At 52.4% G+C, this 27,882-nt stretch overlaps 2 protein-coding genes across 4 annotated transcripts in view; one reads left to right on the top strand and one right to left on the bottom strand.

The window, feature by feature from the left end:
* Positions 1-27,882, bottom strand: part of LOC109453648 (uncharacterized) — a 159,979-nt gene that overhangs the window by 27,637 nt on the left and 104,460 nt on the right. The window contains exons 4-13 of the mRNA XM_074317700.1: positions 20,888-20,964; positions 20,487-20,732; positions 18,741-18,916; positions 16,761-16,906; positions 6,483-6,574; positions 4,986-5,358; positions 4,166-4,364; positions 3,195-3,414; positions 886-2,411; positions 289-535 (exon numbers count right to left, since the gene is read on the bottom strand). Coding sequence (XP_074173801.1) covers positions 20,673-20,732; positions 20,888-20,964 — 137 coding nt within the window. The 3' untranslated portion in view covers positions 289-535; positions 886-2,411; positions 3,195-3,414; ... (4 more) ...; positions 18,741-18,916; positions 20,487-20,672. The remainder of the gene's footprint in view (positions 1-288; positions 536-885; positions 2,412-3,194; positions 3,415-4,165; positions 4,365-4,985; positions 5,359-6,482; positions 6,575-16,760; positions 16,907-18,740; positions 18,917-20,486; positions 20,733-20,887; positions 20,965-27,882) is intronic.
* Positions 12-25,997, top strand: MINAR1 (membrane integral NOTCH2 associated receptor 1). Of its 3 annotated transcripts, XR_002138350.2 has the most exons (5): positions 178-311; positions 11,090-13,440; positions 17,317-17,571; positions 21,991-23,551; positions 24,028-25,997. XR_002138350.2 is itself a non-coding variant. In XM_074317692.1 (4 exons), the coding sequence occupies exons 2-4, from the start codon at positions 11,140-11,142 to the stop codon at positions 22,186-22,188; spliced, it is 2,754 nt and encodes a 917-aa protein (XP_074173793.1). In that variant the 5' UTR covers positions 12-104; positions 11,090-11,139; the 3' UTR covers positions 22,189-25,997. The 3 variants fall into 3 exon arrangements, 2 of the variants coding, with proteins under 2 accessions (XP_074173793.1, XP_019599076.2); XM_074317692.1 differs by lacking the exon at positions 178-311 and adding an exon at positions 12-104 and having other exon boundaries at positions 21,991-25,997; XM_019743517.2 differs by having other exon boundaries at positions 21,991-25,997.

Raw genomic sequence — 27,882 nt, 5'->3', positions numbered from 1 at the left:
GTCGCCGCAAGCACCGGCGCCATGCGAGCCTGTGCCGGCTGCCCGATGCCCCGGAGGCGGCTGCGCGCCCGCCCGGGCCGCCTTGTGCCCGCGGCGTCACGCAGGTGAGGGCAGACCCTGAGCCGGGGGCAGAGCCGCAGCCGCCCCAGCCCAGGTGAGCAGCTCGGCACCGAACCGGCTGCCCGGGAGGCGGGGACCGGTGGGCGCCGAAGGCTTCCCGAGGCGCGGCAGCCGAGGCCGTGCGGACCACGGCTGGAGAGGCGCGGGAGACCCGCGGGAGGCACTGACCCTGCTCCGGCGGAGCCTCGGAGGTAACTTCGGGAGCCGGGCTGGGTGAGGGGCGGGAGCGCACGCGTGCGTGTGTGCCAGTGCGCGGTGTGGGCGCTGGTGCCCGCGGGCCGGCTCTGGATTCACCGAAGTCCTCTCGGCTTCGGAGCACTGCGGGCCGCCGGGCCCTCTCTGCTGCGCTCTGGGCGGTGGGGAAAGGTGTGTGGGGTGCTGGGCTTGGCCAAAGCTGGTGGACAGATCAGGGGCTCTGGAAGAGAAACAGAAGAAAAGGACCATGCAGTTTGGGGCAAGTTTTCATGGCTGCAAATTCACTTTTAGAAAGCGGTATCTTGAGGGTTAAGTGTATCAGCTCTGTGTGTACGAGGCCTGGCACGTCAGGTGCAGAGGAAGATGGAAAGCTGGACAGACCCGGCGGGACCACCAGTGCGTCCAGTTCCTCAACCCAGATTTCCACGCACGTTGGCGTGGAGTGGGAGTGTGGTTCTTCCTGAGGAGACAGGGGTTTCAACTTTACCCTCCAGAACGCAGGCCTGGCCTGGCCGCGCCATCTGGCTCGGGCACCCCACCTGCCCGCCGCCCTCCAGAGCCATCACTTGCCTGCTGTCCAGGAGGCCAGGGCTTGTGGTGGCATCTGAGCTTCCCTGTGCCTGTGCTCAGCCCAGCCGGGCAGTCCACACGGGACGACGGTGTGATGGTTGTGCTCAGGCACTCTTCTTGGGGGGACCAAGTACGGTTTGCTGAAGACCGACGGGGTCTCTGCTGTAAATAGGTTTCTCTGGAGCATGGGCGTCGTCGTGGGGGGTGGTAGAGTCCGCGCTGCCGCCCTCAGGGCTGTGGCTGGGAGCTTTACTGCTGGTCTGGGCTCTGATTTTGTGCACACCATGGAGAGCTGCCAAGAGGAGTCTGCAGCAGCGCGTGTGGCCGGCTGTGCACCCCTTTCTCCAGCAGACAAGCTGCCGCCGCCACCCCCCCCCTCTCCCTGATGGAGATGGTGGGTAAGTGCCCCTCCTTCCTTCCCTTTTCTGTGACCACCGGCATCTAGGAGCCCGCCCCGCAGGTAGAAGCCAGCAGACTGCTGTGGTCACATGGTGCTTCCAAGGAGCCTGGCAGCAGTATTTGGGGTGCTATTGAAATAAGAGAAGGGGGACAGGGAGAATAGGCTGCCTGGGCCCTCGGGACAGCTGTACAATCCCCTTTAATGGGCTTTTTTTCTTGTTTATCAGACGAAGGTGGAGCAGGAACCGGAGGGCAGTTCACAGAAAGAGCAAATGTAGAGCTTTTCTTCGGTTGCTGGAGCCTGGAGGGAAAACATTAAATGTCTGATAAATAAACTCTGGATTTATTGTGTCGGAGAGATTTGGATAGATCTGGGGCCAAGTGACAGTAAATGTCAGTTGCTAGGGAAAGAATACATCAGTTTATTTGCATTTCTGATGAGTTTGGTGAGGAAGTGTCGGCCACTTAATACTTGGAAGACAGACAAAGGTTTCTTTGTCCATGGGGGTCCTTTTTGAATTTTACATATATAATGCCATTTTTCCCTGGCCAATGCTAGGTGCAAAATTGATGTGATTTTCCAGCTTCTAAAAGCCTTTGTATTTATTAACTCTTTGATACTCCCTCTGAAACACCCATACTCCTGTGAGGTGAAGGTGTCTGCCTGCCCCTATCCACAGCCAGCAGAACTGGTCTGGGGCTTTTCTCCCACAGGATCCCTAAGTAAGCTCTTTCCTGAATCTGGACAAACGGGAAGCAGAGACCAGTGTTGCGGCGATGGCTTCGTGCCTGCTGGGCAGGCATCTGACGACCAGGAGAAGGAAGGGGAGGCCCAGCTCTCTGCTCCAGCCACGTGCTGACGTGTCTTCTCAAGCTGGGACAATGTCCCAGGTTCCTCTGTGAGGATATTGCTAAAGCCCACTCATTAGCTTTTCCCACTGACATGTGGATCTTAGTGTTTGGAGCTTACCTGCAGGCTCGGTGTAAATGAAAGGAAAAAAAAGAGAAGAAAGAGGGGTATGGAGTTCAGAGACAGGCAGAGGCAGTTGGCAACCAGCCTCAGGCATGCTTCTAATTCATTACGCGATCTTGGTAAGTTACCAGCTGTTCTGCACATTTATTTTCACCTGTATAAAATGAGAAAGCATCAGAACAGATGATTATTTTTTTTCTCTTCTCTCTCTCTTTTAAAAGTTGAATGCTTTAAGTTAAATATTATATGAAAGTTAAGTATACGAAACAGGTTAGAGTGAGGGAGGGGCACGGCAGCCTGCTTACTCCCAGGTGACTTCTGCAGCCCCCTTTGGGAACCCCTAATGACTCCCCAGAACACAGTTTGAAAATCCCTGGAAGGCTTCTCTATAGAAGATGGCATATCCCTCTGTGTCTGAAGTGAAATATTGTGGCTGCCTAGTTCTGTTACAATGTGTCACGTGCCTAGTTCTGTTACAATGTGTCACGTGCCTAGTTCTGTTACAATGTGTCACGTGCCTAGTTCTGTGTTACAATGTGTCACATACTTTCACTTGCATCTGATCCTCCTTGGTGGCTGGCTAAACCCCTGCACCGTGAGCTCCCAGAGGACCATAACCTTTTCAGCCCTAAATCTCCCAAATCTCACACAGTACCCGGCTCATAAGTAGGTGCTGAGTAAATACTTGCTGAAAGGATGAGGAAATGAGGAGGGAGTAAAGTTATTTTGACTGAATAAGGACAGATGGGTGGATCCACTACAGGGTGACTATCAGGAGGGCAGGGACTTGGTTTATTTGTTGCTCTTGCCAGTGCCCAGAACACTGCCTGGCACGGGCAGACCTTGGCTCACTGTAAGGAAACCTGGTTAAAGTTGTTAACTGGGGACTGGGCTGCTCCAAGAGGTCACAAGTGACATATGTGTGGTGGTTATTCACCGTTATGAAGATTCTGGGTCTCCTGGGCACGTGCAAGGTTGCGCTTCCCTGATCCCCAGAAGGCAGGTGTGGCTGTGTGCCTGGCCTGGCTGGAGGAATGCGCCCGGGAGCTCCGAGATTACAGGTGCCTCACCATGCTCTCCCTTGCCTCTCCTCCAGTGATGGTGGCTGCTGCCTCAGCCCGGGAAGGGGTGCGGAGCAGGGCCCCAGCTCACTTGTACTGGAAAAGAAATATACCATTGGTGTTTGAAGCCCCTGGAATCTAGGGGCTGCTTGTTGCTGCAGCCTAACACAGCCTGTCCTAACCGAGGCGACGTTCAGGGCTGAGGATAATGCTGGCTTTGCAGCAGAACCTTCCCAGACAGCAGTGCTATGCGGGAAGGCCAGGGGTTGCTCAGACAGGGTTTCATGGGGACCAGGACCCAGGTATGATTGCCACATTGAGGCAAGTGGTTGTCAGTTGTGCTGGTTGGAGAGCTCATTTGGTGGTATATCCTGGCTAGCCTTTCAGAGAAGGACCCATGATAACCAAAAGCCTGATATATAAGCCATAAAACACTGGTTTAATAGTTTAGTGGGAAGAAAGTGAATCTGATAAATGTGTTCACTGATCAGAGAGAAATGCCCATTAGAAGCCAGGTAATAAAAAGAAACTGCTTGGTGAGCTTGGACTTAAAGTTAGGACAGTTAGTGGGATGAGCTGAGGGCCAGTGTCCCACGGCTGGGACGTGCTGACATGTCCTTCTTCACCTGCTCAATGGACTACGGACTTAACGCAGTGCATCATTTAATACCGTCCCTAGAGCGTGATTTGTTGAACACAATTGCTGTATGAGTTTTCGGGCACTCTGAGCGCTCTTCCATGCCCTCGGCCAATGAGAGCGTCCACGACCGCTGCTCCTACTGCTGTGCTGTGAGAACAGCGCATCGCAACAGCTCTCAGCCGATGAGCCCTCGGCCGCCATCTCTACCTTGAGCGTCTTCCTCGGTGCGCACGCCATCTGCGCCCCTTCTTCTTCTGGTGAGCAGTTTGACGTCCAGTGGCTGATGTGCAGTGACGAGGACACTGCAGCCTCTGTGGATGACACTGGGGTTTGGAGGAAGAAGTTTTATGCAGGATGTCCCACATGCACGTTTTATGGCGACTTCAGGAGACTTCAGTCAACACAGCTGAGAAAATAAACCAAAAAAGGTTAACAGACCAATAGGGACCAGCGGATCCGGGGGGCGCAAGGGCTTCAGAACACTGGGGAAGCCCAGAGGCCCAGCAAACAGTTGTGAGAAGCCAACCAAGGGAAAGCAGGAATGGGGCCTGTCTACAGAGTTAAGCTGAAGAAAATGGGACGTCGTTTGTCAGTGTGGGGGTGAGTGGGGTGGGGACTGCTGTGGGCTCTTCCTTTGTGTCCCCGTTGCTATGGGAACACTTTGGCGCTGTGTTATGACCGACCCTTTGCTGGTCTGCCTCTCCCACTACCCTGTGGGGCCTGGAGGAATGGGACAGCACCATGATCGTTTGTCCTGGTGACTAGCACAGGGTCTGTCACACGTTGGGCAGTTCAATAAAAGCTGTCAAGTGAAGGAGGGAATGAACGACGCGCTGGATGATTCAGGCTCAGGGACAGGAGGGCGGCCGGCTCTACAGCTGCCACAGGAAGGAAACAAATCGAATGATTCAGTCCCCACAACCTCGGTCTGAGTCAACGGTACGGAGAAGACTTTAGCCGAGAGATGGCGTCTCGAGTGAGGGCAGGGCTTCTGTTCTTTTCTGCCTTGGAGTACAGGGACCCTCACCTTGACAAGCACACAAGCCACTGGGAATTACTGAAAGAAGACCCGTGGGTCACCAGCACCGAGGTGTCCAGTCCAGAATTCCCAAGCAGCTGTTAGCACGTCAGCCATGCTGGAGCCTCTTGGGGGTCTTTATGATGCAGAGTCCAGGCCTGAGCTTCAGTCTGTCCTGTGTTTTACAAGTGCTGTTGTGAGCTACAGGAGGAAGGGGATATTCTGTCAGCCGTGTCCCCATCAACAGGGAGGACCGGGTGCCACAGCTGGGTCCCGGAGTGGATGCTTGCAGATCTGGGATGGAAGAACCATCTTCAAATCCTGGAAGAGCTGCCCATTCCAAAGGGGTTCGAGTTCTGTGTGTCCTGGGCCAGGGCTCACCCTGCGGGTGGAAGAACAGCCTCCTGGGAATGTGGAAAAGGTGACTTCTCTGTGTGAGGCCATCAGGCCCAGCTGGCGCATGTCAGGCTGCCACGAGCTCTGAGAATGTGGACAGGGATGTGACAGTGTGGCCTTCCATGTTTCTAGGGCTCTGGGATATATTTCAGAAGGACAGTACGGGACAGTCCTATGCACATCACCCGTTGCCATTACCCATGGCTGCCAGTCAGGAGAGGGTCTGACTGACGGGCGGAACAAACCAGGTCTTGTGTTGTCAATTTGGCAAAGCATTTGCCCTCCAAGGACTGAGGCCTTCCTGCTGTGTCTACGTAGATACGAGAATGGATGTGGACATGGTACCTTATGTTACTTAGCAAGAGAGACTTGGCAGGTGGGACTAAGGATTCTGAAGCTGGGAGCTATGCTGGATTATCTGCTGGGCCCAATGGAGTCACAAGAGTCTATGAACTGGGAAGAGGAGGCAGGAGGGTTAGGGCAGGAGATGTGACCACGGGAGCAGAGGCCGGGACGGTGTAACCGCTGGGGCCAGCAGCCTCCGGGAACTGGGCAATGCCAGGAAACGGACTCTCCCCTACAGCCTCTGGGAGGAAAGCCAGCCAGCTACACACTGACATTAGCCCAGTAAAACCCACGCTGGACTCCTGACTGCTAGAACTCTAAGACGGTAACCTGCCTTGTTCTGAGCCAATGTGTTTGTGGGAATTTGTTACAACAGCAGCAGGAAACTAAACGACACAACCACTATAATGACCAGCAATTGCCACCTCAGTGTGGGGAGGAAAGGGAACTTGGCCGAAGCAGAGGCATAACTGTATCTGGCTTCTTCTGGGCCCAGGACATGCCCTGGAGAATCGGATCAGAGTTTCACTTCGGTCAGTGTTTCTTGAATCCTAAACTCTACCCTCTCTAAACTGAGCCCAAGGGTTCCATGGACCCCAGTTTGGGAAACACAAGGACATTTCAACACTGTCCCAAAAGCACACCAGGCACAGAGGTCACAGAGTCATACCTGGTTATAAGGTGGCCACATACTGGATCTAGAATATGCATTTATATTTTTCACTGAACGACAACAAATCAAAACAAAACAGAGAAATGGCTTACCTCTGAGAACATGCGGCAGAAGGGTCAGGAGAACTTTCTTCAAGAAAGAATGAACCAGAGGATTCTTATGCTGTTAGGCAACACTGGCTTCCCTGGACAAAATAAAATAAAATAAAATAAAAATGCATCTGTACCTCTTCATTCCAGCTGCGGGCATCTGGTCCGGGCCTCAGCCCTTCCTGGGAGGTCAAAGGTCAGGGGGCATGCTGACCTTCATGTGGAGAGAGGACAAGTCAGTGGAGCTCTGACCTTCCATTATTATTGCTTCACTCTCCAATGGAACACGAGCAATGCCTCAGCATTAGGAAGCGAGTTTTAGAGACATTTTGATCAAGTCATCATTCCAGAGCTAAATATTGTCTCAGAGATAATGTACTAAGTAGTATTTCTTTTGATATTTATAAAGTACCTTGATTAACCAACCCCACATGCCAGTCAGGCTTCTGTCTCAGGGCCTTTGCACGTGCTGTTCCCTCTGCCTGGGACACCCGCCTTCCTCCTCAAGGAGGGAGGGTAGGTACATGATTTGCTCCACTACCTATTTGGGAACTTCATTCAAATACCACCTTTCCCATGAGGACTTCTCTGATCATCTTATTTAAAATGGCACCTCCCACCCGCCCTGTACTTTCCGCCCTCCTCTATTTTTCTCCATAGCACTTTCTGCCATTTAACATACTTTACATTTTATTTGTTTGTTTTGCTTATCATCTGTCTCCCCACCTAGAATATAAGCTCGTGAGGGTGGGTTTCTTTTGTCGGCTTTATATTCTGCTACATTTCCACTCGCGAAAACAGTGCAATGCCTTTTACAAGTATTTTTGAATGAAAAATGGACGTCTCGTTTACCCTGTTAGTCACCTCCGAAGTGAGAGAATGGATATCTTCCTTTTCTAGACGAGAAAACCAAATATCAGAGATCATAATTGACTTTCCCAAGTTTCCGTTGCTGGCATTTGCCTGCCAATCCTCTCTTTATTTTTTATTAGAAAATCACAAATTCAGAACATTTAAGTGACGTAGACTTGAAAGGAAGAGAAAAGCACCAGCGACAATTACTAAACATTTCGGTGCACAGACAATTTGACATATTACAATATGCCACTTAGCAGCGTGCTTTTCCACTTAAGAATACGACATTAAAGACCAAACATGTCAATAAATATATTTCCGCAACATGATTTATTAACACTGCATGGTATTTCATCATCTCGATGGACTCCAGTTTTATATAAGCACTTGGGTGCAAAGGTTACTGCTGATTTTTTCTTCTTATAAGCGGATGCATTTTTTAGCACTTTTCCTTTACACACATCCGATTATTTCCTTTACATAAACACTTAGAAGTGTGGATATGTTTTATTTTAAAAATATGCATATTTTAAGTTTTACTGTGGACGACTTCCTGTAGTTGTCACACGAATTTGCACGTCTCTAACAATACATACGGACACGTGCTGTACACACACACACACACACACACACACACGTCCCACGGCAGGTTCACTCAGACCCCAGAGCTTGTGAGCTGATGTCTCTCCTTTGCTCTTTTAAGCCCAGGCTTGGCTTTAAGCAGATTTGTCTTCAGGTCACGCTTCTCGCTCTGAGAGGCATTTCTCCTTTTCCTCATTTCTCCAGAACACACTGCAGAGTGGCAGTGCCGCCTTCCCTGGGCTGCTGTCCACGTTTCACATAAAGCCGGGCGCACAGTAGGTGGTCAGGCTACTGTGGCCTCCTCAATCCTCCCCCGGCGTGAGCCTGGACGGTAATCCTCCCTCCCACGGCATCACAGGCCTGGTCTGTAGCTGACGGGGGCTCCTACCCCACACTGGGCCCCGGACACCTCACGTCACGTGTCTGGACTGTCCGGTGGCTTCTCCTCTCAGGTCCTGTCTCCTCACCTGTGAACGGGGAGTGCCCTCCCCACAGCAGAGCTGGTGGTGTGGTCCTGCGCCGGGCGGCGCTGCGCTCTGCAGGCTGGGTCCCATCACACTGTTACGGAGCCTAGAAATCCGCCGTTCCACCGAGCCCCCTCCCCTCATCCCTCCATGGTTTTCACCGCCATGTTGTAGAAAGTCTACATGGCGTTTCTCTGCGATGACGAGCCCTCACGTGCACACATCCACACATCACGCGTGTATCTATCTGTGCACCCGTTCACACGGGGGCTTGGGGGGGCATGGGCACACCTCCAGCCATTCAGAAACCCCCCAACTTCGGCTTTAAGAAAAAAATGACTCAGGTTTAGCATATCACTGTTTCCTTGACCCACTTTGGGACACACTGGGCCTCGGTTTTCCAAATTCTTTTCTGACCTGGGATTAATAACTGTCCAGCCTTGCACAGTAGATGAAGAAGCAGAGAAAGGCCGCAGGGCAGAGGCCTGGCTTCTCCCAGGAGGTGCCCAGGCTGCAGATCCTGTCTGCCCCTCACCTGTCAGCCAGCAGCAGACGTGCAGGAGGCCCGTGCCCGTGTGAAGAACTCACGGAGAGCATCTGAGAAAGTACTTCGTGTCACGGAAGCCATCCAGTCCAGTGGCCGAAGCTGACGCTGCTCTTCCCTGCTCTGCGTTCATTCCACGGCCTCTGCGCTGCTTTCTGTGCTGTTTATTTACTTGGAGGGCAAGGGTGACAGACTATCCCCGCCTCTTGGCACGGAGGGCCTGCCCCCAGGCGGCACGATGGCTGGGCCGGGCCACGCTGCACAGGACGTGGGTTCCTGTGACTTGTACTGGGCAGGGACACAGCCTCTCAGGGCTTCGCTGCCTTATCTACACAAGAAAATCCAAACCATGGTGTCTGTGTGTCCCTGCGGGTTTTCGGGAGTGCACGCCAGTGTGTACACTGCCCTCAGGACGCAGACAGCCACTGCCGGCAACAGCTGGCATTTAACCCAAAGAGGAGACACTGGTGCCCTGGAAAGCGGGCGGGGCCTGCGTGGGCTGAGTCAGCTCTGAAATCGAGAGTCGGCCATCCACACGCCTCCGCTAAGCAGGGTGTGACCGGGGACGCTAAGCACGTATGATTGGATGCTTCCTCGTCAATCTCAGGACCTGGGTCCATGCTTACCAATAAGGAGCTGTGCTTTCTCTTATGAAATTCTGTTACACTTTTGGTTCCATGTTTTTAATGTTTCCATCCAAGATTCATTAATGTAGCTTTGTCTTTCCATACAAAGGATGGCTTATTATTGTTTGGTGATTAGCAAGTAGGAATTGTAGGAATTTTAGAAAAGAAGGGAAATAAAAAAGAAAACATAAAAGTTACCTATAAAAAGTAAGAACGGTGGTTGAATGGGAAGGGGGATGGGAACATTCTAGATCTCTGTAACTGGTTTTGTTTACTACACATTTGTCAAAACTTTGGCAAATGCACACTTAAGGTCTGTGTACTCCAATGTATGTAAATCTTACATTAAAGGACAAACTATAAACAATTATTGAAGTTGGGTTAATGATATGCGTGCACAATGAAATGTGTAGGGGGAAGTGTGCATGTGTCTGCAATTGGCTTTGAAGTGCATTCAAAAAATAAGATGGTTGATGAAGGATCGATAGATAGGTGACAAAGCAAATAGAGCACGATGTTAATGGCACATCCAGATGGTGGGCATACTGGTGCTCGCCACAGAATTCTTTCAACTTTGCTCTGTGTTTGAAAATTTGCATAATATAATATTGAGGGACATATTACTAATTCAGAAAAAAAAATCCGTATTTACAATCCAAATGTAAGCAGCGTTAACATTTTAGTGTACATTATTTTCTTTCATTTTCATGTCCAAGAATATATAATTTCATATAATTAAGATCTCATTACATATACAGATTTATTTTCATATCTTTTCATTCAATATTGTATCACAGTTTTCCTGAGTCATAAAAAGGCTTCACTGTGTAGTTGTTAGATTAAGGTATAATTTACATACAGTAAAAATCATACATTTTAGCATACAGTTCCGTGAGTTTTGGCAAATGCATAGTCAGGTAATCACCACCCCAATGAAACAATTCCGTCATCCCTGAAAATTTCTCTGTGTCCCTTTGTAGTCAGCTCCTTGCCTCACATCCAGCCCCTGGCAACCACGGATCTGATTTCCAGAATGTCACTAAAATGGAATCGTGTAGTACGTAGACTTCTGACTCTGGCTTCTTTCCCTCGTCACAGTACACGTGAGCTGCGTCCACGTTGGGGCCTGTACTACTGAGGATATGTCCCTTTTCACTGATGAGGCGTATTCCGTTGTGAGGACGCACATTGATATAACTGCAATGTCTGTAAGAAGTCACGTATATCGTAACATGCTTCATTTACGAGTTCCGCCCCGAGGGAACTATTTCAGAGGTTTCACTTTTTCACTATTACAGATGCCATCACAGTGAATATCTCTATGTAGAAATCGTTGTCATTGATCATTGATTGAAGGTAGAGTCCTAGGAATGGGATTCCAAGGTTGTAGGTTATAAATATTCTTTAAAGATCTTAATATACTTTAAATGATTACAAAGTCTTTCCTCGCATGTCTTCATGTGGCTTGTAAGCTTGACTTAAAACTCCACTGATGTTTATAATACTCTTTCCCTCTCTTTTTCGCTGTTGTCACTGTAGAACTGACTGGAAGTTTCCGTGTACTCAACGGGCCTCTGCAATCCTACAGCATGGAGGCTGGTCAGGACACCTCCCTCTTCCTGGTGAAGATCTTGGAGGAGCTGGACAGCAAGCAGAACACCGTTTCCTATCAGGACCTGTGCAAGTCCCTGTGTGCCCGCTTCGACCTGTCGCAGCTCGCCAAGCTGAGAAGCGTGCTCTTCTACACGGCTTGCCTCGACCCCAACTTCCCGGCCACGTTGTTCAAAGACAAGATGAAATGTACCGTGAATAACCAGCAATCAAAGAAAATCATGGTGGCAGCAGACATCGTGACAATATTCAACCTGATCCAAATGAATGGCGGTGCCGCCAAGGAGAAGCTGCCCACCGGCCGGCAGAAAGTACACAAGAAGGAGGCGTCCTTCGAATCGTGCAGGTCGGACGCGGACACCTGCAACGTGGCCGAGTGTGAGCCCCTCAACTGTGAGCTGGGCGAGCGGCCCTTCGGCCGGGGCTATGCCGCCCGGCAGGACGCCAAGTGCCGGAAGATGGACTGCAAGGACTGCCCGCAGTTCGTGCCCGCCTCCGAGCCCAACTTCCTGCTGGGCGTCAGCAAAGAGGCGAAAGCCCGCGCCGCGTCCCTGGACAGGCTGCAGGCCCTGGCCCCGTACTCGGTCGCCAGCCCTCAGCCCTGCGAGATGCAGAGGACCTACTTTCCCATGAACATCGAGAACGAGTCCATCTCGGACCAGGACTCGCTGCCCATCACCCCGGGCATCAAAGACACATTCATCTCCAATGACGAGTCCTTCGTGGTCCAGTCCTGCATCCAGAAAAGGACCATCTTCAAAGAGGACTTTCACAATCTGATGACCGTGTCCCCCGGTTTGGTCGGCCCCGCTAGCAAGGCAGAGGGGGAGCAAGGGGAGCCCCAGGGCCGGAAGGAACCCCACAAGACACCCTTCTTCAATCACAGCTTTGAAATGCCCTACAACAGCCAGTACCTGAGTCCCGTGTACTCCCCTGTCCCTGACAAAAGGCGGGCAAAGCATGAAAGCTTAGATGACCTTCAAGCCTCCACGTATTTTGGACCCACGCCCGTGATGGGGACCCAGGAGGCCAGGCGCTGTCCCGGGAGGCCTGGCAAGCAGACCCCCTGGCCGGCCAAAAGCTGGAGCCTAAATACGGAAGAAGTCCCTGACTTTGAACGGTCCTTTTTCAGCAGGAACCCTTCCGAGGAGAAGCTACGCTACCCAAACTCCAGCAGCCACACACCCGCCTTCCCAGCCCCGGACCGGCACCCGGCCTACCTCACGCCAAAGGACCAACCGCCAATGCTCCCCGTTGGCTACGCAGCAAAACCCAACGGGCTCAAACCTAAAGAGATCTCATCCCCCGCTGACCTGGAGAAGCATGAGCCCGTCAAAAAGTTCAGAGACAAGGGCATCGGCTGCAGCGGCGGGCAGCTGAGCTCGGACACCAGCAGCGTGGGCACCCAGACCGAGCGGCACGTGCTGGAGCCCAAGAAATGCACAGACGGGTGTGGCTCGGGGCAGGGCAAGTACGCGGACAGGCACACCGCGAAGCAGTCGGACGACGACTCGGAGGTTGTCAGCGACGACATCAGTGACATTTTCCGATTCCTCGACGATATGAGTATCAGCGGCTCGACGGGAGTGATCCAGTCGTCCTGCTATAACAGCACAGGGTCCTTGTCTCAGCTCCACAAGTCGGACTGCGACAGCTCCCCGGAGCGCAACCTACCCCAGATGGCCAATGGGCTTCCTGGCAGCAAGGACGAGCAGGGCAACAGGCCTGAAACCAGCCGCCGCTCGGAAGAGGAGTTGAAGACCAGTGTGTGCAAACTGGTGCTCAGGATTGGGGAGATTGAACGGAAGCTCGAGTCACTATCGGGGGTCCGCGAGGAAATCTCCCAGGTGTTGGGCAAACTAAATAAATTGGACCAGAAAATGCAGCAGCCTGAGAAGGCGAGTGTGCAGATGGACCTGAATTCTCTGACCAGTGAGGCCCCGTCTGACGACAGCGCCTCTCCCCGTGTGTTCCGTGCACACAGCGGCTCCCGCGGACCCACACTGGACAGCAGTGCCCACTGGTGCTGCTCTGACGCCAGCGGGAGCAATAGCGAAAGCCTCCGAGTCAAGGCCTTAAAGAAAAGCCTCTTCACCAGGCCGTCCTCGAGGTCGCTGACCGAGGAGAACAGCGCCACAGAGTCCAAAATCGCCAGCATGTCCAACTCGCCCAGGGACTGGCGCACGGTCACGTACACCGGCCGCGCGGGCCTCGGCGAGGAGGAGGCCAAAGACAGAGGCCCTGGCGAGAGCAAGGACTGGCATCGGAAGTCGAAAGAGGTAAGTTCTGCATAAGCTCACACACCGCGCGGTGTGCGGCTCCTCCCACCTCGAGGGTCACGGGAACCGAGAGCGAGGCCGCCCTTCCAGGCGTGGCAGGTCTCCCGCAGACCAGGCCGCACAGTGCAGGCGCGTAGCCGGTCAGCTGTGAGGGGCTCCCGTCATGCTGCTAAAAGCTGGAGAGAGGACGGCTGGGAGACTGGACAGGTGGTGGGGACCAGGTCGCCATAGAGCGGGAATTGTGGCAGAGCGGGCACGTGTCTTCCTGTCCTGTCTGTACTGAGACAGCAGGGTGCAGGCAGAGGAGAGGAGGGAACGGCAGGAAAGCGTGCGGGCTCTCGGTCCTGTGCATGGACCTGTTGCCTGCAAGGTGTCCCTTCTTAGCAGGTATGTTTGCATTACCATGTTTCCCCGAAAATAAGACCTAGCCGGACCATCAGCTCTAATGCGTCTTTTGGAGCCAAAATTAATATAAGACCCGGTCTTACGTTATATTGTATTGTATTATATAAGACCCGGTCTTATAATAAAATAATACTGGGTCTTATATTAATTTTGGCTCCAAAAGACGCATTAGAGCTGATGGTCCGGCTAGGTCTTATTTTCGGGGAAACACGGTATAAGATCAATAGATGACGAGTGAGAAAGCACAGTAAATAAGGAAATTACGAGCGTTCCACCACCCAAGGACGGTTGTAAGGACGTGTCTTCCTTTGGTAGTTTCTTTCCCCCACGGTTGTATGTTCTGCTCTTTTCACGTGAGCCTGAGTGTTTCTGTATCATCATAACTGCCATCCCCATCAGTCCTAGAAGCGGGGCACACACATACACCCAATTCTCTCTCATCTCGTCCCCCACAGTGTGGAGGGCTGTGTCGGGGGACATGTGGCTGCTCTTCTTCATTCTAACTGGGTTACGAGGGAACCCTTTCTGGCCCAAGTGGTACAATTTCACTTCGTTGCTTATCTCATTCCCTTCCTGGCGTCTGAAGGTCAGGGCACAGACAGGGCCTCCCGAGGCTCAGAGGGCCCGGCCCTCAGACAGGAGGGCAGGTGGTGTGGGCGGCAGACGTGCACGGCAGGAAAGGAGGCTGGGTTCACCCCATGGTGCCAAGAAGAAAAAGCTTGGGACACCGGCTCTAAGGGAGTTTTCAGGCTCCAAAGTCGGGGAACAGAGTAGTTTCAAGAGTGAATCTTTTTTTCTGACCCCAAGGCAACCTCTGATGTCTGTGCTGGCCACAGCTCTGTCCTGTAGACACTTACAACATGGTGCTGAGAGAAAGCAGAGGGCAGTACCTGAGGGGGCTCACGGGGTCCTCCCCTCTAGCCGTTCTCACTGTCCCTGAGCTCCAGCTCTGCCGGATTTCTGGTGCCATAGGGGTAGTTAGCATTGAAAAGTGGCCATTTAGAAGAGTGAATGGTTAGGCACATCTATAGAAACACCAAGTTAAGCTGAAGTAGCCATGCCTCCAACCTATAAACAGCAGAGCCTTGTGAAACCAGCAGAAACTGCCAGAAGCTTAGGAGTCACTTGAAGTACCTAGCCCAGAGTTGCTGATGTTTGGCCCGAGTCACCTTCCCCGGTCACCTGTGCGACCCCATTCCTGCCTCTCTCCCTCCCAGTAGGTGGACGGCTCTGGCCACCTCGGGGCGGATCTGTGGTGTGATGAGCCCTGCCCACCCTCTGAGCTGCGGTCCCACTTCTCAAACTGCTCTCGGCCAGTCCCCCCCCCACGTCTACCCATGTGTCAACCAGGCTTTTCTGTTGCTTCAAAGCCAGTGCCCCCCTCCCCATGCTGGGGTCGCCATTCTAGCAATTCCCTGCGCTGACAGGCCTCTCTGAGCTTTGACCTCACATCCACTGGCCCTGTGGATTTGTCTTCTCTGTTTCTTGCATCTCTACCTCCCTTTCCTTTAAATCCCAGCCCCCTGACCATGCAGTCGAAGCCCTGGGATTTGGGGCACATTTATAACTGGTCTCTTCACTTACGTCTTGCACTTTCCACCCCCCTCACAGGCGCCCCCACAGTCCTAAAGCTGCACTGTGGGTGTGTGGTGCCTCCTGTTCTGGCTCCTATTTGCTTCAGCGAAACGTTTCAAACCCCTGAGACAGGCCTTCGAAGCCCAGGAACCATCCCGTCCGTCCCCTCAGTAGGACGGCTCTCATTCCCCCAGACCGGGCTGCTGAGCCCCACGTGGCCCGTCTGCCTCAGGCTCTCCATGCGCGTTCGTTCACTCAGTCAGTACTAACGGCCAGCTGCCAGACCGGGCCATTACCCTCCGGCCAACCTTTCTTAGTGGGCTCTGGCCGTTGAGACGTCTTGTCCCCTCTCCATGCTGACCTGGGCCCTGTGTTCCCCGCAAGGCCGTCACACTCATCAGCCTCTGCAGTCTCCCGGGATCACTGCTGGCCTCACCTGTCGCCCTCAGCCTTCTTGGTTCAGATACAGTAGATTCGAACTCATGGTTAAAAATCTACTGTGTACACGCACTGCCTGCCAAGTGAGGCCCGAACTCCTCTGTGTGGGAGGGGGAGGTGGGTGTGGCCGGCAGGACGTGAGAACAGGCTCAAGTCCTGGCTCTGCCACTTACTGGCTGTGTGACATTGGGTCAGCCCCCGAACGTCTCCACCCCGGGGATAACCATCGTTACGACCGGGAACGTTGTTGAGAGACAATGCAGCACAGCACCGAGCACAGCGGTGGACGGTGGACTGTCACCAAGACGGCCGTGGCTGCGGTGCCGTCATTGGCGTGTGCCCCACCCCCGGCTCCCTGCGCCCCATGTCAGGGCAGCTCTGCGAGCGCGGGGTCATGGTGACGAGCACACTCAGTAAAATCAGTGAAGCCTTAGAACATACTTGGCTTTGACAAGTTCAGAAATAAGAGGCAACCTCATTTTCTTGTCTGGGTTTGGCAGAGCTACCCTGCTCCGTGGGCACCAGGGTCAGCAGTCTGGTGTTTCGGAAGCGCTAAATGTGCCAAATCTGGGCAACGGCCCACGGGTGCTGGTGGGCGGGCCGGTGCTGCTGTCCCCAGCCCACGTGTGGGACGCGCGCACACACACACACACACACACACCTGCTCATCACGTGCTCACACAAACCCTCACTCATTTTCCTCCTCTCACTGGTCAGCCCTCACCTACACTCACTTCCTGTCTGTCCCTTCGCTTTCCGTTGCTCGCACACGCAGCTTTCTGCCTGTTTCACACACACGACTTCTTGTCGTGTACGGCTCCCTCTGACCAACACCACGGGCCTTCCCTTTGCTGGAGCAGTTTTGTTGGTGGGGGGGCGGTGAAAAGGCGTCACCTTCCTACCTCCACACTGTTGTCCCGACTGTCCCCTGATCTCCAAGGCCATGCAGACGTCTCTGGAAATCAGGAGGGGCTCCCGACAGGCACTTTCCAGCTTGGCTTCTTTGTCCCAGAGAAGCAGCGTGGTGCCAGCACGCTCCAGGTGGAAGCTGGAAAAGAAAGAGGGCAGTAGTGGTGGAGCAAACGCTCTCGGGAGCCAGAGGCGGAGGCTGACCTCCCAGCCCCAGCCCTTGGCAGCCTGCGCCCCGGGTGCCCCCGAGTCTGTGTGGGCCCCTCTGCCTTACCTGGCATGAGGCTGGGTGCGGCAGTGCGGTGTGCGGGCCTGACACCATCCTGGTTGCCTGGCACGGAAGCACTGGCCCATGAGGACTGCCAGCGCCTCACCCGCTCCTAGACAATGTCCCCAGTACAGCTGCACTTTCTGTCCGTTTGTGAATGACACTTTGCTCCCTGGAAGTGTATGGGCCTCGAGCTACAGAGTGGGCGGCCGGCCTCCCGGGGGTGCGGGAGACCCCTGGCATCGGGGCCGCCTCCCTGCCCTCCTCTGTGCCCTCTGCAGGCGGACAGACAGTACGACGTGCCCCCGCACCACCGAGCACACAAGCAGCCCAAAGACGGCTTCCTGGTGGAGCAGGTGTTCAGCCCGCACCCCTACCCCGCCTCCCTCAAAGCCCACCTGAAGAACAACCCTCTGTACACGGACATGCGGCTGACCGAGCTGGCCGAGGTGAAGCGGGGCCAGCCCTCCTGGACCATCGAGGAGTTTGCCCGGAATGCGGGCGACAAGGGCAAGCTGGCCGCCCTGGACCTGCAGGTGAGCCTCTGGCGTCCCAGGGTAGAGGGGGTGGGGGGGGCCTGGCCGCACGGGCGGACGCAGGAGAGACCACGCTGGCCTGTGCCCTCTGACCCACCACGGAATTCTGAACCTTAATGAATCAGAGCCAAGAGTTAACAAGGGGGTGCTGTCTTGTCACTTGTTTGTGAACACTGAGCGGTGGCCAAGCCCCAGGGGTCTGGCGACCGGGGTCATGGACTTTCTAACAATGTGTTTAAGACTCTGTACTGAGCACAGGCTCTCACTCTGCTCCTAAGACCTGAGGCAAATGGTTCCACGAAACACACGCTGATTTCTCCTTCCACATGTAGCACGTGGCATAAGCACATTGTGGGAGCCAAGCTATGGATTATGTTTCTATACAGAGCAGTCCCAGGTAAGAGCCACCCCAAGCTCTGGGACACGGCTGTGCCTGGGGGGTGTTGTCGGGTCCCCACAGGCGGGGCTGGGCTGTGGGCACACCTGCATTGTGGTGGCACCACCTGGTTGGGGCCATGTGCACCACGTCTCTCTGTGTCTCTGTGTCCCCACCTGTGGGCTTAGCGTTGGGGGCAGTGAGAGCACAGTCCCCAGGGGCCAGAAGGACCACACCACTTAAAGGGCAGCTGCAGCAGTGCCCGTGGGTTGCTGTGGAATGGGGCCCCGAAATGGCCTCTCTAAAGCAAGGAGGGCGTGGGGGGTGCTGTGTGCTGCAGCGCAAGCCCAGGTTCAGAGCCGCGGCTGTGTCACCTGGAACAGGCACTGCACCTGCCTCAGCTGCAGGTCCCTCCCCTGCTAACCGGGCACAATGACATCTTACTGGCAGTCACTGAGCACTGACAGTGATGGATTCAAGCGCCTGGCATCAAGCATGCCGGGAAGAGGCGTCGGGGGCCCACGAGATGCCGCAGACCTCCCTCAGCTCAGAGGCTCGCAGTCGGGGGCGCAGGGGCCCGGGAGGCAGGGCTCAGGCTGGTCCATCTCCGTGGAGGCCCCGAGAAGCTCAGTAACTTGCCCGAGCTCGGACAAGTCCAAGTTCATCCTGGGCCAGCCCACCACCGGCCTCTTTACCATCGCACTGTTCTGTTGATGACTTCACTGACACTTGTGTATATTGGGCCCCAAATAACAGCAATTGTGGGTGGTGGCAGACACTCCTCGCCCCTTACCTCCGGTATGTTATGTCTCCATGTGCGCGGCATGTCACTTGTCCCTTCAGGCCCCTTCCTGTCCTGTCATTGTCCTGCTGGCATGGATTAGATTCTCCTGCAGGTGGGTCCCTGTGCAGCTTGGCCACGGTGTCACACGGAGCTCCGCTCCCCGGGGGGTAGGGTGCCACAAGCAGCTGGTGAGTCAGAAAGGACCTGGAGGTGTGAATGGTGCGAGTGGGACTAAGCAGCATCTCGCCAGTATCATGGTGACCTCCAAAGGGTCAGGTTGACTGAATGAGTCACAGACTGAGAAACCGTTTTTTAAAGTTTGGGGATTTAAAGTTCAGGGGAAGGAGGTTGGGAGGTTTGGCCCCTACAGATGCAAGTGATGGTTATAAACATAACAAAATTATAAAGTGTAAAAGGAGATCTTCAGATCAGAGAGCTTTAGGTGACGTCACTTAAAATTCAAGGGAAGGTGGGGCCAGTGGCACGGGATATGGGGAGACAGCAGGCCTGGCCTCCTTGTGCGGCGTTAGCGGGGCTACCAGAGCTCCGAGAAGGCGGGGAGGGCCCCCCCCAGTCTGTTTCCAGAGACTCGGGTGCTGTCTTAGGGCGGCTGCAGTGTCCACACTCCCTTCACAGGGCCCCTGGGGCCGGAGGAGAATGGATCCCCAGTGGTGCCACCTGTGGGCGTAGGAGGAGGCGCGGCCATTTCATTTCCAATGTTGGGCCCTGAGCCCAGCGAGTGTGCTCGCCCGGCTCCCCTGACACCTCGGTATCATCGCTCTGCTACTTGGTGTCTTTAGAGCTTGCAGTTACTAAAAAACCTAATTTAAAATATTTTATTTCACAGGCTGAATCCCAGCCTATACAGTGTGTACAACTACGAAGGAAGCCAATTTCCTTCTTTCTGAGCAGGAGCAACAGGACAAATCTGATGTTTGGCTTACACACCACCTCCCTCTGGGGCCAGCCGGGGACGAGACGGAGTTGTTCCCACCTCCATGGCCGGCGCCTGCTTCCCCCTGAACCCCACCTTCGTGTCTGTGCTGCCGTCACCGTCTTGGGTCCATCTCTCCACTCTAGAGTGTCCATTAAATTGCCCAGAGGGTCAGATAATGCCTAGTGCCCATGGAGGGCAGAGCTTTGGGGGGCGGGGCTGTGGCTCAAACGTAAGGACACACGTTCTGACAGCCAGAGCTGGGCCGTAGCAGAACAGCTCAGGGCAGGTCAGGGGGACGGGGCTCTGCGGAGCTCAGACGATGCTGTGGTGGGCGTTTCCTGCAGAGCCTGGACAGAGCGCCCTACACTCCTTGGAAGGACATCCAGTATGGGGGTGTCCTGTTTCTCAGGAGGGGCATTCTGGGGGCCAGCGCTGCTTTCCACCCTTCCAGATAACATGAAAAACTGGACAACAGTCTTTACACATTATATCTCAGTGAGGAAGGGGGCACGGGAGAATTTCGGTGAGCCCCAAGTCCCATTCTCTTTCCATTATGGCATTTGTGTAGCATATACTAGAACAGGGGTGGCAAACTCTTGGTGGCAAGGGCCACACAGTAAGTGCTTCAGTTCTTATGGCAGTTGAAGTCTGGGTCATAACTGCTCTGCCACTGTCACAAAAAAGCAGCTCTAGACAATTTGCAAATGACTGAAATGTTATTTTTGGACACTGAGATTTGACTTTCATGTAATTTTCATGTATCACAAAATATTCTTTGATCCCCCCCCCCCCCCAGCCTGTTAAAAACAAACATGTACCTCTTAGCCTGTGCGCCCGTACAGACAGGTAGCGGGCAGGTTTGGTCCACGGCTGCGGCCCTTGAGCCCTGTCCCAGGAGACAGTCAGCAACGAGAGCAGGAAGGGAGCCGGAGGCGTCCCCCGCAGGAAGCAGAGGCTTACTCAGCGGGTTACGGAGGGGACCTTTGGCGGTGGTGAGGGCAGGGTCAGAGCATGTGAAGTGCCCAAGGACCAGCTCCCACGCGAGGCTCCTGCTGCCCTTGGATCTGAAGGTCAAGGGAAGGGGGCTGTTTCTGGAACCCTCTGAGACCCACAGCTCTGGGTGCGTCATGGGAACTGAGCCGCTGCCCCTGAACGGAACTGCAGCCCATCAGTGAGGGGGTCCCGGGAGGAAACACCCATCCCCACTGCGCGAACCCACCTGGGAGCCTCGTGATGCCGCCCTGTGTGCCAGTCTCCTGGAGCCGCAGAGCATGCGGAGACGAGCAGAGAACAGATCTGAAAGACAGGCAGAGAATGGCCGGCATGGGTTAGAGTCATCAATATTCCACCAGGAACATGGTCTGACGAAGTTTGGGAAGAGTTTGTTTTGTAACTGTGTGTGTGTGTGTGTGTGTGTGTGTGTGTGTGAGATTTTTAACATGCCCGTATTTATGAGCATTTAACAATCCAAGAAAATCTTTGAAATGTGTGTTTCAAAGACTTAGGTGACCTCACTTGGTACGGCCATGTGCTGTTGCTTTTATGTGACACATCTAATTAAATGCTGGCCATAAAATGAGAACACTGCCTTTCTTTATGGAAATGGATGATAACCATCCACGGGAATGGGACGCACAGGCCAGGCAGGTTAAACACAGTATTTCTCCCGCAGGCAGTTCCTCAGTCCCAGGGAGCCTGGGCGACAGATCTAGTGGGGGCGTCCCTCTGGGGGGCTGCACCTGGCGTGGGGACAGCCGACCACGCAGCTGTGCACCTTGGCTTTGAGCCATGGCCCGACCTGCTCAGACAGGGGTTTGACAAGGAACTATTTTACGTTTTGTTTCAACTGCTTACTTGGGAGGGGCCTTTTAATTTTCAGCAGGCGCTTTTCTGAGGCCTGCGGACTGAATCGGAGCGATGTGCCAGCCCTGCTCCGTTCAGACAGCTCCGTTCTTAGGGACCGTGCGTGGCGCATACTCGTCCCTGACGTCTGCTTCTCCCGCTGTGGGGCCAGCCCGTTCTTGGTCGTTTGCCCTTGCGTTTCAGCTTCATGTATCTCGGCCCTGTTTTGCTTGCTCGTAGACAAGACCCATGGATCCGCTGGGTCACAATATCATGGTGTTTGTAGTGAGGGGTGGGCAGGTGCACCTGTGCCATGTGGGCGCCTGAGCCCTTCGCAGCCCGTCTCGGGCGGGGCTGGCGGGCAGTGCTGCTCGGCGGTCGCCTAACTGCCAGCTGCAGATCACCCTAAGGTGCTTCTGCAGTGAGGATGGTCGGAATGTCTTCGGCCTGGTATTTCTAACATCTCCTCTTCACTTTTAGACGCAAGAATCTTTAAATCCAAACAACCTGGAATACTGGATGGAAGACATTTACACTCCCGGCTACGACTCACTACTGAAACGTAAAGAAGCCGAGTTCAGAAGAGCCAAGGTCTGCAAGATGGCGGCTCTCATCGCTGCCGCCGCCTGCACCGTCATCCTCGTCATCGTGGTGCCCATCTGCACAATGAAGTCGTGAGCCGTGGATGCCGCGTGCGTGCAGCGTGGGACGGCCGGTGTCCTGTCCAGTAGTTTAGACGCGTGCGGCGGTGTGGCGACCATTTGTTGAAACAGATGAAACTCTGGCGGCGTTTCTGCAAATGGTCTTCAGCAGGTACGCATTCTAGCGAGAAACCTGTGTATCTGTGAGCTTGGACTTCATGACACGCGGACGCGCTTTTAGAAGTGCAACAGCTTTTCCTACCAAGAGAATGTGACGCACAAGCAGTGACACAAATGGAATTCCAAACAAAACAAAAAATAACGAAGAAGAAGAGGAAGGAATATCAATCCCATCCTTTCCATTTTGGTGAAGGTTCCTGGTGGGGAATACATCATCCAGACGATATTTCATACAGGCCTTTTGGGGAGAAGCTGAGGGAGACGGCAGGATCAGAAGGAAGAGGATGCGCTCCATGTTCCTAGTGTTCTTAGACCCCTGCAGGTGAAGTAAGAGGGCGGCTGTCCCTTGTCTGCTGACTTGTATCAAGGGCTACTGACTTTTCGCTCTTGCCCTTCTGTCATTATGATCGTCATTGCAGATCTTCGTGGAAACACTTTGGACCTTCTTCGTGGTACCCAGGGTGGGGAGGAGCGGAGCCGTCGAATCAGCCATGGGTGAAGCGTGCCCTCTCTGCACCACAGGCCAAGGCATTCGGGCCAGGAGACCTTCCTGTTCCCACCCCAAGGGGTGGGAGAGCTGCTTGCTAACAGTGTAAGGTCAATATTTGGAAATCATGCCCCCCCCCCGCCCCTAAGTGGCCTCCCCACTCTTGCTTTGGTGTGTGGCTCCATTCCTGACCTTCCATCTTCTGGGGGAACCAGATATTCTGCTTCTCGCTCGTGAGCTGGAGTTTGGAACTTGCCCTTGTGCCTTGAGGAGCAGAGACGATGGCTACACTCTGATATTCTAGCTGTAAACCCTGGTTTCCGTGCACCACTAATGGCAGCCATTTCCAGTGGCTTAAACGAGATGGTGAGAGCTTGTCAGGAATATGATGAAGGCACTGAGGTCCTCAACAACCCCAGCTCACTCCAGAGTTCTGAATACTTGTCAGCAGTGCAAAAAATATTCTCTATTTAACCGTTTATCTATCTACAGGTCTATCGAAATACCGAACTTTGGTTTATCGTCTTCTCTGTTAAATACCTTGACAGCAAGATTTCTCCAGTGTACAGGAAGCCATTGTAATTTCATCAGAGTTTGTTCTCCACCTGTTGAATGGTGTTTTGACATAACTGGGCTGAAAGAATCCTTTTCAGCATTTGAGTCTAATGTCACGTTATAGGAGAAAGAAAACTGACTGACAGAAACTAGCTACCTTAATTCTTCTGAGAACAAGGTGGGATATAAATAAATGCTGGTAGTAAGAATAATCACTCTGGGTGATGTAATAAATTCCTGAAAGAGGTTCGGGAAGCATCTCAGATTCTAAAGCAATAGAAGCCCAGCATCCACCCCCAAAACGTCCAAATAATGCTTAGCTTGCTGTGTCGCATTCATTCTTGTTCACCGTAAGGCGTAGTCTGAACATTCCATGCTGTTCACAGTAAGGGATGGATGCTTTCACCTGTAGTGAACCTTTATTTTTAGAGGTCTTCACAATAGCTATTTCATTCTCATGTTTATGTGTGCATTTTCAACTAGGTGACTGAAACTTACGCCTTAGTATGGAAAACTGAGGATTTATAATTAAAAATGGAAAAAAAAAAGACACATATATTACTGTCTGTTGTAAGAATTTTAGTCTTTCGGTGCTCAGTTTGGGGTTGGGCACATTAAATAAGGTGGTTATTTTCTTTTCTTTTTGCACCACAGGGGTTACTAGATTACCACCCTTGGGAGTTGGGCGCTGCCATTCCAAGCCTCCCCCCGGGCAACCTGTCGCCACTGTCTCCCCTTTACCACAGACTAGGGCCTGATGGCACCAGAGACAGGTAGTTCCCAAGCTCTTGCCCTATGGTGTGCAAAGAAGTGGAGACACGCTGACCCAGGAGAAGAAAACGCTGTCAAACCCCAGCCGGACACCTCATCGGCGAGCTGGGACCGTAGGGAAGGACCAAACCACTACTGCCACTGCCCTTGGGTGACTGTTCCTAATGGGCCCTGTTTGGGTCACGTACCTAGCTACCTAGGCCGGGTGTCACTATGAGCCCTGCCCCACGCATGGCTGGGAAGGGACCCTGTAGAATCTGTTCTGATCCTCTCACAGCTGGGGAGGTAATGCGATAAATTTAGTTCTGCTCTAAGTCCAGAAGAGCTTTGAAATCAGCTCATCTTTGCCACATACAGGAAATGTCCAGACCTGGTAACACCCCTGGAAACCAGATAATGACGGCCCAAAGGCGAGACGGTCTCCTCTGGAAAGGGGTCTCCTCAGCCTGATGGCTCTGAGTCTGGTGCCAAGTTATGGACCTTTGCCATGGCTGAAGCTGATGGACGGCTGGGGTCTTGGGATCTGGAGAGGGTGAGGTTCATGGTTGGGTTCTATCTCTCCACGGACCCCAAGCTGGTCACAGCCTTCTTTCCCTGGACCCAGACTCTCTCTAGCTCCTCGTGCCTCTATTTGCAGATTGGGGCAAGCCCAGAGTGCGGCTGGGAAGGAGACATCGGCCCTGCCCTCTAAAATTCACCTCTCATCTCCTGCTGCTGTGAGCTCCCTGCAGTGACATAGGGACTGGCCTAGCCTCTGTCCTGCGTGCCATCGTCCACCACACTCTTAGGCATTTTCACACAAAGTGTCATTTCTTGTGCCTGAGCCTAAAATCACTACACTATCAAAATTCACCTCATTTCTCAAAAAACGAACAATCAGATGTTATTATTTAAGGGATTACTTTGAAATCAGATACCCTTAGCCAGGATTAGATTCAGAATCATTGCATCCTCTTTTCCAGTCTGAATTTGCTTTGAACTCAGCCTTGCAGAAAAGCAAAAATATTTCCCAGCTCATGATTTTCAGATATCTTATACCAAGTACCCCCTTCTTTAAATTGCAAATATAATTAAGCAAATCACACTTATATCACCCATGACTAGCTATTCACAAATTGCTAGTATTTTAGGGCATGCGGCTATGTGACTGCTATCTGCAAGGCTAGTTTAATAGATGTGCTAAAACCCACTGTTTTGAATGTGCCATAAATTCTCACACCCGTACTGGAATCTAGGCAGTGCTGTTTTGTTTACAGTTTATCAATACGAGAGCAATGGCTCTTCATTTTTTTTTTTTTTTTTTTTTAACAAAAATAGCTCTGCCAACAGTGAATGATTCTAAGTTGATAAAAATTAGTGAATGTTGAAATTCAACATGCTTCATCTTATAACCAATCTGCAACAATATTGTGGTCAATTGTGTGAATACCAAATCAGTATATACTGTATATTATACTTCGGAAATTTGTACTTACAGGCAAAGAGACTAGCACTTGTTGGTAGGGTTGGGGAAAAGGGTATTGGATATTTCTTAACCGTGAGAAATGCAACAAACTTCCTTATTTATGCCTTATGAATAAACGGGTGTGAAATGTAAGGTGAAGTTTCTGCGTGAGGCTCCAAAGGAACAGGCGTCCGTGAGGCAGTGACTTGTCCTTTCTGTGTTTGTCCTGTACAGCTCAGCACACTCTCGGTGCTTGATCAACGTTATATACTACCGAAAACTAAGCACATTTTTAGATCTTTTTTTAAATGGCTTGTGTAAAATTTGGTTAATGTACAACGGTTGGTTTGAAGCTATCATGTAAAATCTGCCTCTCCAAATATAATAAAAAATAAACTCAAACATTATATCTTGCAGTGGGATTTTATTCTACGGATACATTACAGGGCTCAGTTTTATGCACAACTCCTAAGTACCCAGCAGCTCGATGAGGTTTCCCATTTCGCACACATCCATGGACTCAGCATCCACGTCAAAACCCAAAGCATTGGAGCGCCCCAGAAGCCTCCTGCACACCCCTTCCAGTTCAAACCTTGCAAAGAAAAATGAGTTTTCTGACTTCTCAGGGCACATGCTAGTTTTGCCTGTTTTATGCTCAGTGTAAATGCATTCATGCATTGTGTCGTCTTTTGTGTCTATTGCTCAGTGTGATGTTGTGGGAACATCCAGGCTGTTGTGTGTGGCTGTAGTTCTCTCATTCTTTCTGCACTGACTGGCTGGGAATACAGCACAATTGGTTTAGCCCTTCTTCCGCTGACAGGCATTTGAGTAGCATCCAGTCTGGGGCTATGCAAATTGCCGTGTCTTCAGGTGTGTCTGTGTGTATTTCTGCCCTCGCCGTACCTCGGAGAAAAACTGCTGAATCGCGAGGTTGGCACACGTTTGTCTGAGTAGACGCTGCCCAAGCTTTCCAGCGTGGCTGTGCCGTCTCCACGGCCGTGGGCAATGCACGGGAGTGCCTGCCACACATACATGACAGACACTATTTTGCATCCCGTGACATGCATTTTCACTCTCTTCGTGGTGTCCTTTCGATCGATGCAAGTTCTTTATTTTAGTATAGAAATGTATCCCTTTCTTCCATTATGATTGGCATTTTGAGTCCTGTTTAAGAACAATCTTTACAGGCTCCACGGTCAGTCAAGAAGATGCTATTTCTTCTAGAAGCTTTGTTGTTTTACTTTCCACGGTTAGATCTGTACTCCTGGAATTGATATTAATACCTGGTGTGAGGTCGGGGGTTAAGATAGGTTATTTGCAGCGTCACTTATTACAGAGATCCCCTTTCCCCTTTGCCATGTCTGATGGGTGCATATATGGTTTCCTGGACTTTTTCTCCATTTGTCGATTCACCTGTTCTTGTGTACACACAACACCAACAGAATGTTTTCATCCCAGACACATTAAGTCACCCCTCACTGTGGCGTACAGGACTGATAGCTGACTTGGGCAGAAGCCTTAGCACATTTCTCGCTTGGGAAACCATATCACGGAGTATGTGGAAGAGAGAATTCACCCAGCTTCTTGTATCTCATTCTGCCATTCACAAATGCCACTGAGTCCCCTCCCTGAGTCATTCAAGAAAAGTGATTAGACACAGGTCACAGCACGTTGCAGAAAGCGATACCCATCCTGACACCTAAACACAGAAAGAAGTCTGATGAGAGTTCAGAGACTAACCGGGCAGCTCTGCGACACCGTGTATAAGAACGCTTTTTAGTTTCACAATAAAATGTCAATGCAGACCCACAAACCCAAAGTATGCATATAGATCGAGCGGACCTGGATTGAACGTTGCCTAAGTGCTCGGAAAAAAGTGAATTAAGAAAAGCATTATGTCCTTAATCTGTAGGAAATCATGTTTATCCTTTCTAAGAGGACAAACCAATATGCAATATGTGGATATAAGGCCTTTTCATCTGTCAGTCATTTAGATTCCGCCTCCCGAGTACTAGCAAACGTCAGTATTTGGTTAACTTACTTTCCAATCGAATGGACTCTTTTAAAAAAGCACACACTATTCTTAGTGCTTGAGAATTCAGACTTTGCAATAGCTCCCAGTAGCTTTCTCCATGGGAAGCTGACTGACCGAGACTTTGCTGCACCTGGATTTGGTTTCTGTCTTGACTGGGCCTAGTGCTGGAAAGGACGGGAAGCAGGTACACATGACCTCACACGGAAGTGATGCTGCTACGTGGACAGTAACCGCTATCTGCAAACGGGAAGCAAGCCTC

Source organism: Rhinolophus sinicus, linkage group LG13 (assembly GCF_036562045.2).
Source record: "Rhinolophus sinicus isolate RSC01 linkage group LG13, ASM3656204v1, whole genome shotgun sequence".
Classification (NCBI taxonomy): domain Eukaryota; kingdom Metazoa; phylum Chordata; class Mammalia; order Chiroptera; family Rhinolophidae; genus Rhinolophus; species Rhinolophus sinicus.
Note: the sequence above shows the minus strand (reverse complement) of the source record. Positions and strands in the feature narration are given on the sequence as shown.

What these genes read in the sequence shown, in the direction of transcription:
- MINAR1 (XM_074317692.1), top strand. Translation starts at nt 11,140, where the DNA reads ATGGAGGCTGGTCAGGACACCTCCCTCTTCCTGGTGAAGATCTTGGAG. An exon ending in GGCATCGGAAGTCGAAAGAG is followed by an intron (nt 13,441 to 17,316) that starts GTAAGTTCTGCA and finishes TGCCCTCTGCAG; the next exon opens with GCGGACAGACAGTACGACGT. An exon ending in TGGCCGCCCTGGACCTGCAG is followed by an intron (nt 17,572 to 21,990) that starts GTGAGCCTCTGG and finishes CTTCACTTTTAG; the next exon opens with ACGCAAGAATCTTTAAATCC.